The 10,726-nt window shown below is 39.9% G+C and overlaps 1 protein-coding gene across 1 annotated transcript in view; it reads right to left on the minus strand.

The window, feature by feature from the left end:
• Positions 1 to 8,171, minus strand: part of LOC109102876 (ski-like protein) — a 29,590-nt gene extending 21,419 nt beyond the window's left edge. The window contains exons 1-2 of the mRNA XM_019116221.2: positions 8,019 to 8,171; positions 5,114 to 6,376 (exon numbers count right to left, since the gene is read on the minus strand). Of these exons, the coding sequence (XP_018971766.2) occupies positions 5,114 to 6,229 (1,116 nt within the window). The 5' untranslated portion in view covers positions 6,230 to 6,376; positions 8,019 to 8,171. The remainder of the gene's footprint in view (positions 1 to 5,113; positions 6,377 to 8,018) is intronic.
• Positions 8,172 to 10,726: the final 2,555 nt, after the last annotated feature.

Genomic DNA, 10,726 nt, shown 5'->3' on the forward strand with positions numbered 1-10,726 from the left:
CATTTGTCAGCAACTGTTCATATTCATCAGTGCACACGTTTGTATGCATTAGCATTTTGACATTTATTTAAGTTTGCATGTGTGCGAGCAAACTACTTTTTTACACATCTAATCTGACAATGTGTCCTCTTGACCAGACTAGACATAATAAAATGACATTTTGACAAATCAGTTCTGAAAAGCAGTGATTTTTGTCATTTAGTGTTTTTACTGAAGGCAGAAAAATTAGACCTGGTTAGGACATTGTCTCGCTCTTCTTCAGCCTGTCGCTCTCTCTTCTACACATACTGTCGTAAGACAGTCATGAATTCATCCACTCCAGCCAGATCAATAGTTCACCTCAATCACTCTCTCTCCCCCATAAACACACATTCACTGCCCTCCGTTCCCCTTGTGTAAACAGAGACTGATTAGGTCATTCGGCTGCTTATTTTGAGGGGCTGAGTTGCATCCACTGGGGTCTCTGATATTTACACTGGTGAGCTCAACACCCTCAATAAAACAGACAAAACCCTGAGCCTCTACCACCTCTGACCTTTCATTACCCTTCAATATCTCACCAAACACGGGTGCAATGAAGATAAAGTTCCCAAGATACAATGTCATGCTCTGCAGATTACTGGAAATGCCATGTTGGGAGAGATCGGGCAGAAAATATAAGACAGAATAATCCTTTGTAATATCAATCGATAGGTGCTGTCACATTTACCACTGCTCGGCAAAATTCAGTCATTTCAATGGGAACCTGTAGGAACCAATAGGAATCAGGAGTTTTGTATGAGGGTGGAAAAGTTTCCCACTCACATTTCACTTGTATTCAAGTTGGCCACAAGAAATTCACCACACTGATCAGACTAAAAGCTCTTCTGTGTGAGCAGTGCTTCATGCATCGCCACACTATTGATGACAGACAATGGACCTTTTTTGCCTGCGTAATTTTGCTAATGTGACCCCACCTTAGCACTCCGGAATGGAGACTGAGGTGGAGAGAAGGAGAATATAATAAGCAGCAAATGGTGAAGCAATATCACATGAGCAAATCTATAAACAAGTTAATATTGAGTACCTTACATTTTAGACACAATACAGCCATTTTGTTAATGTTTTCCTCCAAACTTAGCCAAATTAGTTGCAAAAGAAGCCAAAACAGGATGAACAGTTGTGTGTCAACAAATAACGTATGTTTACTGTTTAAGTGAATCACAGTGAAACAATTTAAGTTTTTATACAAAAAAAAAAAGAAAAAAAAGAATGAAAAATAAACAGCTTTCATGGAAATACCACATAATCAGTCAAATTAGAGGACAGGAACTAACTGTTGTATAATAAATGATAGACAATTGACTAAATGGAAACAGCAAAGCAAAAAGAAGGACTGTGGCTCTAAGAGAGGAAGCAACACCAGAGGAAAAAAAAGAGAGCGAGACAAGGTACGTCACAGACGAGGTTTGTGGTCGAGGTATAGGACGAGAGAACAAAACACAGTCAGACAGGAAAATGACAGCTTTTCTGTGATAAATTGAAAATGGAAGGAAAGAAATACAGAAAGTGGAAATAAGACAGCAAGAGAGTAAAGAATTGGTCTCCGTGTCTGTGGTGTCTCTGATTTCACACTTACAAAATGGAAGACATAGAGACACAAACAGAGAGAGAGATGGGGGGTAAGAGAGAGAGAGGCAGCTGTCTGGGGTCTGCAGCGCAGCCGCTGTCTCGGCCTCTGTGGGAGATCGACAGGACTCCATCTGTCTGCCACACGCGTCTGCACACCAAGCCTCAAACCATCAAAGCTGCCTGTCTTTCACAATCATACACACAAACACACACTAGCTATCTACGAGACCCAAGTGGCACGATTAGGAAAACATAATGAAACAGGAAATGTCACAAGCCTAAATGACTAAAATTTCCATCAACAAAATGAGTAGCATGGCTCACTGTATTGTTGACACATGCATGCTAACCATTAGACCGTCACTAAAACACTTCAGTTTTAGAAAAAAAAATAAATCTAACATCAGATAAATCTAAACTTGGGTGTGGAGTCTCTGGTCAGGAGGTCCCCATTTAGCCATGAGCTTTAACCACTTGTGCTCTATAGACACACTAGCCGGATACAGTGCCTAGGCAACAGACATAAATACAGACATAAACAAACTCAAAAGCCATCCAAGAAAATTCTGAAGAACTCTCTAGAGCACCTGGAACATCAGCTGTGTCAAAATAACAAATCATTTATGTTAAATTTTACTGGTTTTAATCTAATGATTTATTATTATTATTATTATTTGTATATTAATTATTTATTTTAGCACACAAAAATGTAGTTGTGTAGTTTCAATATGAATTTTATTAATGCTTTGCTGCTGGAAGAGAGCTGGATGATGACATCCCCGAATCATCAATGAACTGACTTTAGCTGGAAAAATGACTCGTTGTTATTGTCTTCTTGCATTATTGACAAACTATTTTCCTGTTTGACTCTGTAAAGCTGCTTTGACACAATCAGTATTGTATAAAGCACTATACAAAAAAAGGTGACTTGACTTTGGAAAAATTAATTAAAAAAATTAATCAAATTAATAAACTACAATAAGCTGAGGTTATTATCTATAGTATAGATCACAGGCATGTTTCACCAGTGGCTATTTCAAAATCAAGGCAGACAGCTCACTAGGTTTTGAAACACAACCAGTGTCCTTGATGAAGGGGAAGAGGCTTGGTTCTGAACAAGCTAAAGTGCCGTGTGCAGAAGTCTGGCGGTGAGGGTCTGATCGTCACCATCATCCACACGGCCACCTGTGGAAACTCTGAGTCACTTGTTTTGGCACTCCAGCATCACAGATGTTTAGAGTGAACATTTCATCCAGTAAACTGATGAGTATGTCTGCCCTGCTTCCCGTACAGACAAACATGCACCTAAAGATGAGTGTGCATGTGTTGCTGTTCTTTATCGGCACGACCCACGTAAGCTCAGCATTTAAGTAATGACCTTTCACGCACGCACATATGTCTGTTTACAATTCAATCAAAAGCTGTTTAACACAGAACTGCAAGCACCTGCTGCTTTGACACCACTTCACTCCTAATCATTGTTAACTGAAACTACATCTATATCTATTAGAAATAATTTCCAGCACTTCAAATAAAGCTGAAAAAATAATAATCATGATATTAAATTAATTTAAAAATTATATTTATTTCAATTTTAGTTTTGACAATTTTAAAAATGTTAACTTCAGTTTTAGTTATAAGTTAAAATGATCAAACTGAAATAAAAACAGAACCTAAACAGATATATACAAAAAAAAACTAAAGCAAAACAAATCTACTAAAAGGTAAACTACAATTTTAATGTGAAAACTGAAAATATAATAATAAACACTGATTCAAAATACTAATAAATACTAAAATAGTACATAAATATATACTTGAACTTCCTGCATATGTTTTACACCTGGGGTTTTAAAAGTGTGTATGACAATTTTTTCATTTTGCTTAAAACAACATAAATCAATAAAATAGGACTGTCATATTTACCATAAATAAATTATTTAAAATCCCCTGATTTAAAAATCCTTACAGCTTAAAATAAAATTATAAAATTCATTCAGAAATAACAGGACGGCCAAGAAAAAGCACAAAAGAAACAGAGAAGGATGAGGTAAAGTGTCGGGGCAGGTGCAAGACACTGCCAGACAGGTATGTGTCAGGAGCTCGACAGTTAACGTGTAAAGACAAGGTGTCACTGACTCACTCGCATTTGTGGGAGTTTGATATCTCAACCTCAGCCGAGCGCAGCAAAGATGATCCCTGTGGGGCGTTTAGTGTGTGCGTGTGAATCAATTTCATTAGTGTGTAAGCAAAAGTGAGCTGAGTGTTATAGTGTTACTGGCTGTTTGTGTGTCAGGGTGAGGTCAGTCTGTACAGCAGATGTGACTGTATGACTGACAGACTCAAGGTCTGTTTTAGTATATGAAGTGTGTGTGCGCTGGGGGAAGGGAGGGCGGAAGGAGGAATGTGGTTTGGGTGCTAGACGAGACATCAGACAGTATTTCCGGCACACTTGCATAAGCAGACAGGAGAGACCGGGCTTTTCTTCCTTACTTCCTTATTGGCTCACATCAGCACTAAACTAAAAATCTTGTCTACTGGAACATTACCACACTGTTAAACCATTAACTGCTGCCACTTGCATTTGAAAAAAAATTCTGACAGCACCAACAGGGGGTCAATCTTTGTCTAACATGACTTGGTCAAGGGGGTCATGAGACATGGCTGATCAATGGGAGTGAAACAATCCAGACCTTTTTTTTCTTACTAGGATGACTTTCAATAGATTCTATTGCACCAGTAGAGTTTGTTGAGTTTTGCTTCAAAGGTCACGTCATGAAAGTAAAAGAATCTCCAGTGTTCTGACTTCATGCAATCATGCAATACGGGCTTTTCCCAAAGCAATGACTTCATTACAATTTCTCCCTATTAAAATGAGCAACTTCTATGCATGATAAATAAAACTTTATCGACTTTAATTTTCAACTTCGAATTATGTTTTTTTTTCTGTGAATTTGCAATGCTTCTGATTCATTAGCCGCTATAGGTAAATAACTAGAATAACAAAGTGCAGTGAATGGTAAAATGATTTGGCTAGAAACCATTGCATGTACGATTACGTTAATAAATACATTAATATATTAAAATAGCATATACAAGCATATAAAATAACAAATACAAGTTTGCATTATCACATTCAAGGCAAAAACCTCCACTCCATTACATATATTGTATAAAATTTAAGGTTGTGCTATGCCCATTCACACCCCAAAGATGGCCCTCTTCTGACCTGGGAGGTAGATAATGTACTTCCCCTTCAGCCAGACCAACTGGAATTCCCTCCCTCCTGCCATACGTCCCCACCTGCCTTGTGCCACCTCATAAAATTGGGTCAACACTAGTTTATCAAAACAACTGCAGCCTTGCCCAGACAATAGCAAACAGTCTACTCTGCAGACTATCACACATTACCATCTGGTCACACACATGCAAATCCACTTGTGAACATGAAGCAAAACTTGACCTTAGCGAACCAGCAAACATAGAAGGAAAAGACACTTACTTTGTCCAGAGGCTTCTTAAGCTGATAGTGAAACTTCTCCTTCATCTCGTCCAGCAGCTGTTTGAGTTGCGGCTCCTCCGGTGTGCCCTCGTGCTTGCGGCCCAGCTGTAGGTAGCAGGGCCACTTGGCTGAATCAAAGCCCCAGTGGCAGGTCCTCTTGTCGGGGGACTTGTGCGAGTGCATTACAAAGTTCTGTGGGGAAAACAGCAGCTGGCATTCCATGCACTGAATACAAGGAGCGTCTGGCTGGACATAGAATTGGGGCACAAACAGGCCTTGGCACTTGCCCAGACACTGGTGCTCGACCTGGAAACTGGCCTCGCTCTCCTTCAGCAGGCCTTGGCCTGGCATTTTGCTGTTGGGGTCGGCCGAGAGGGTGGCACCTGGGCGGAGCAGGGCGTTGCAGAGGCGTTGGGCATCAGTTAGTGTGATCAGGCCACAGGAAGGTGCGTTGAAAGGCAAGATGCCCAGCACCTTGAGGATGTGCAGCTGCTCAGCATCGCATCGGGAACAGTAAACGTAAAGTTCGTCACAGACAGCGTTGATCTGCTGCAGAGAGAAATCTCGCAGAACCGAATTGAGTACCTGGGGCAGACAAAGGCGCTTCTCGCCACCTACAACAAAGCAGGAGATGGACTCTCCTTCGAGCAGAGAATGGGTGAGCTCCGTGGAGCTGTCGCAGGGAACCAAGAGCGGGCCGCCTCCGAGGACTGGGGGAGACGGAAGGGGAGCCATGCCAGCAGGAGAGGCGCACTCCTGCACAGATTTTGCCGAGAAGGCAGCAGGACCTCCCAGGGAGCTCTGGCTGCTCAGTGTGAACTGTGCCAGAGTGTGCTTGAGGCCGGCGCTGAGATCTAAAGCCTTGGAAGCCCCGACCAAGTGGAATTCTCTTTCCTCAGTGTCCATTTCTGAGCTGCCGTGTTCCTCACGCTCCTTCTTGACCTTCGGGGGTTTGGGGACGCTCTCCAGGCTGCGCCGTTTCAGGTGCATTTCTGCCATTACCCGCTTTTTAATGGGTGCATCCTCCAGTCGCTCCCTGTACAGCCGCTTCATGTTGCCTTTGAATGACGTCAGGTCTTTGAAAGGGGTTTTCAGACTCGTCTGAGGGATGGCCATTGCCAAACACAGATGACTGGTCTATCTTGGATGGAAAATATTCAGTATATTAAGCTGGTCCTTCTTTCCTCACTGTTAAAGTTTGCAAATCCTTTTTAGTCCAGCTATATGCATGATGGTGACAGAATTAACGGTCTGATGTGCTTCCTGTGAAGTAAACAAAAAGAATAAAGTTTAAATTGTTAAAAACATTTAGCGCCTATTACAATTTTACAAAGACCACGAATCAGAGTGCGAAGCCACACAAATGAAAATAATATGCTGTCATGGCAATAAAAAGAATCCAGAACAGTTTTGTGTTCGGCACAGTGCTAAACTAGACGACAGAAACATTTTCACCTCATCAAGATAAATCTAATTCGAGACCAATCAATCTAAGGACAGTTTCTTGGTGGTTTAGTGCGCTGTTTTCTCAACAGACAACATGCCGAATCCGTCAACGCGTTAAATGAGTCAGTGCACTAATAACGTCGGTTTAACACACTGATGACCAACAACAGCCGTAACTAACAGTGAGCAGCCATTTAGTCCTTCCAACCACAACAGGCTTTAGATAAGATGCATCGTTATTAACTGTACATAACCACTACATCTATGAAAAGATCAAATCACACGCCTCCTCTATAAAGGAGAAAAAGCTGATTGAATAATTTGATAGCAGAAGCAAAAGCCTGCCTGACACTGACGGAATTTCCGAGCATGGATTTGAAGGCAAAATGAGAGATCAGCGCATGCCATTGAGGTTTCGGCGTTTTATTCGTTATTCACAACAGGCTTCTCTGTTCCAGGAACGTTAAACGACGCACACATGCATACTGGCCAAATTTAACGCGGTCCCAAAGCGCAAGTTCCTCGAAATGAAACGTCATTTTCATCCTCGTTATGCTTTACCTAACTTGTGTGACAGCTCGGGTAGACTGACCCTGACCGCAGGTGTCGTTTCGTTTCCTCGTAAAATAACCATTTTCCAGAAACACTGACAAAATGCTGTCTATTTTTAACCCTGAGCGACAGTGTCAACCTTTTTGCCCCGCAAGGGCACCGCGGCTCTGTCCCCGCCTCTATCCGTCTCTCCCATCTCATTCTCCGGGCACAGCTGCGCTGAGCCCCCGCTGAGTGACATTCCCCATCCCCGCGACCGGGAGACCCTCAAAATAACTACAAAAAAACTGACCACATATTAAATCACAAACCAGTTAAAACGACCGCGAAAGCTTGTATTTTTAAACCCATTTCTGTGACTTTATACGGCGGTGAATCATATGCCAAGCCATTAAGACTGACAACTGACCCCCCCAAAAAATGTTAAATAGCTTTTTTTTCATTTAAATAGTAAAATATTACACATAATGTTGATCAGGCTGAATATTTAACGTGAAATCAAAGACCAGATCATCTGAGCACGACGATGCGTCTCTTAAATGTGAATATTAAGCAACGTGAATATATAGGTTCCTTTTAAATGACACACCAAAACACATATCCCACTGATTCACACGCTCCATATAACCAAATATCCATAACTGAATAAAAGCGACTAAACCGGTTTTCATCTGAACGCTGGCTCGTTTGTACAGACAGCTTTAGCAGCGCGGCTAGAACATTTAAACCCTTTAGCACGCGCTAACCGAGCTAGCGCTACAAATCCCGTTCCGAGCTCGAAGAGCATCACATAACCATTAAAACCCTTCAAAAACTATTTAAAAAACCGTCAGAGAATCTGCTAAACCGTTGAATAAAAGAACGCGGTGTATAAGTAAGAGTGTTGTCGTTTTTTTAAGGGACTTGCCTCAGGATGATCTCTCCTGGACTGCTGTCTCTCTCTCTCCCTCTAGTCTGTCTGACCGTCATCGACACGCGCACAGACTGAAACCCTTCAGACAGCTCGAGCGTCACGAGCGCGCACGAGCAGAGAGGATGTCGAGCGGGCGTGTCTGTCTGTCTGCCTCCCTCCCCCAATGTCTTGAGAAGTTCAGACTTGCAAGACTTTAAGTCTAAAGGTATCATTTAATGTATTTAGAGGCATCTGTTTTCATGCGAGATCTGTGGTCATCTTGTAGTTTGTTTTATATGTGACGAATTAATGGAAGTTTTTTTTTTTTTTTTAAATAAGGGATTTTTTGTCTTCATCGGATTCAGGGACATTCTGTTGGCCTATCATGGGGGAATCATATGCTGAATTTGAATCACTTCATGGTGACAGAAAGTAGTGAACTGAAATTAAAATGTCATTGCAGTCATTTCCCCAGCTATGATTTAGCATGATTTATGATGAACAGTGAGGGGCTGCTTAAGCAGATGTCTGTAAATGTTTCACAAATAATGAATCATCTGAAATGTTCCCCTTCCTTTAATCTTAAAAATCACGCTTTTTTGTAGGATGCTTGACCAGTGACTTAACATAAAAACACGTGTCTGGGGCAGTTAATTTTGTAATAATATATATTATAATATGTTTTAATATTTTGAATTAGCTTTGTTATATTTTCAGTTTTAATTGTATTTTTATTTTTGTAATTTAGTTGTTTTTGTAATTTTTATTTAATTTTTTAAATACGACTAGGTTAAATTTATTTTTATGTTAGTTTTATTTCATTTTTAGTTATTTCCATAGTACTTTTATTGCTTCAACCTAAACTTATCATTTATTTGCAGAGGCAACATTTTAAATTCTTGTTTAGTTTATGTTTTTCATCTAACAGTTATTTAATTTTAATTCAGCTTAATTTCCATTTAAAAAAAAAAAAACGTTTTTTGTTGGGGTTTTTTTTAGTTTAGAATTAAAATGAAAATATTTCATATATATCAACAGATTTTTCATCTTGCGCCAGCAGCTTATAAAGAACATTATCGGATATGATGTCTGAACTGACCTAATTATAAACCGCCCAGACATGTTTATTGACATTAGTTTGAGTAACTGTTATGCTAATACAAATGTTGTGGAGGTTTTTGCCAAGGACATTAAGTAATAGCACTAGAACGTTCTCTGTTGCTGAGTAATGGCCTGGAGCCAATCCAGCAGCTTGCTTGGTCCACGGGGCTTCCACCATCTAATGGGCTTCTTTTTTTCAGTGAACCCATGATGGGGTGCTGGGATCACCTTGGGTTCGGTATCCATCTCTGTGTGAGCCATTTGTTAGATGTCATTTAAATGTTAAATGGGAGAAGCAGAGCTATGAAGGTCTGAATTCAACAGCCCATTCACAAACACCAACTGCATTAACACTTTCAAAGCTTTCTCCACCACACTGACCCAGGTCATGTTCAGGCAAGACGGGTTTGTGAAGGTTTGAATAGTTTTTGATGTGCTTAGAGGTGTTGTGTTTTTGTTTAGACTGAATAGTCACACAAAAGAACAAGAGGTTACATTGACACCTGCCTTGGAATATCTAACATTTTAAAGCTTAAAAAGTGTTTTTTGCATTTGCCAGAATATGCAAAACACCAAAAGTCTGATCTGAACCAGGCTTGTGGATTTTAGTAGTATTTTAGTGTGACACAAATAATATGTTTTTTAATATTATTATATTAATTTGGGTAATTAACATGGAATTTAAGCAATGACAACAAGGCCCTGCAACCTCAAGAACTATTTTAAACCTTTTTAAAATTATTTTTGAATTAGTGTATGTAATGCTGTTTTAATAAATTATTTGTGACACAGTGATAAGCTCATGGATATGTAACATTTTATTTAATAAACATATATACATACTTTTAAAAATATACATTTTTTATTAAATAAATAAAATTTTATTAACATTAACACCAAAACATGCAAACATACATAATAATATATTTACATGTATAATACATATATTTAGATGTTACTTGTCAACTATACACAATTTTTTTTTTAATGTTCTAAAATCTTTGAAAACAACCCACTTTTATCCCTGCTAACTGTGATTTGAACTTGACTAACATCATTTGCAGGTTGGGTATAAAATACATTTGAGATCAGTGTCACCGGCCATGTGTGAGGTTTGATGCGCCAATGATCAGGGCCCATTTCAGTGGCGTTTTCACCATTCGCTGCAGATAGCAAGGTCAGCAGTTGTATTATGAAAGCAGGTGCGCCCACACACACAGTGTGCTGTGCCTGAACTCCAGACAGTGCATTGATTTTTTTTTTCCAGAGGGTAATAACATCATCCCTGTATTGTGAGGAGTAATTTAAACTTAATATGGGTAATTACTCTCCAATAGCTGATAGTTCATTTAAAGCTTGACATAATGCTGTTTGCGTGCAGGAGAATGAAGGATAAAGAATGCCAAGAAAATGGATTAAGCGCTGATGGGCCACACAGTTAGTCAGGCAGCTGTCTTCATTACAGACTACGGGACTAAGCCCTAAGCACCCCCTGAGGACGTATTGCTTCAGAGAAAATCTATATAGAAATGCATCATCAGACAGCAAGACAAACAAACGCTTATCGCCAGCACTACTGTTACAAGGCAGACTTGTGCTGCTCTGAAAAGGAGTTTCGGGTT

This window comes from Cyprinus carpio, chromosome A2 (assembly GCF_018340385.1).
Source record: "Cyprinus carpio isolate SPL01 chromosome A2, ASM1834038v1, whole genome shotgun sequence".
NCBI classification, from domain to species: domain Eukaryota; kingdom Metazoa; phylum Chordata; class Actinopteri; order Cypriniformes; family Cyprinidae; genus Cyprinus; species Cyprinus carpio.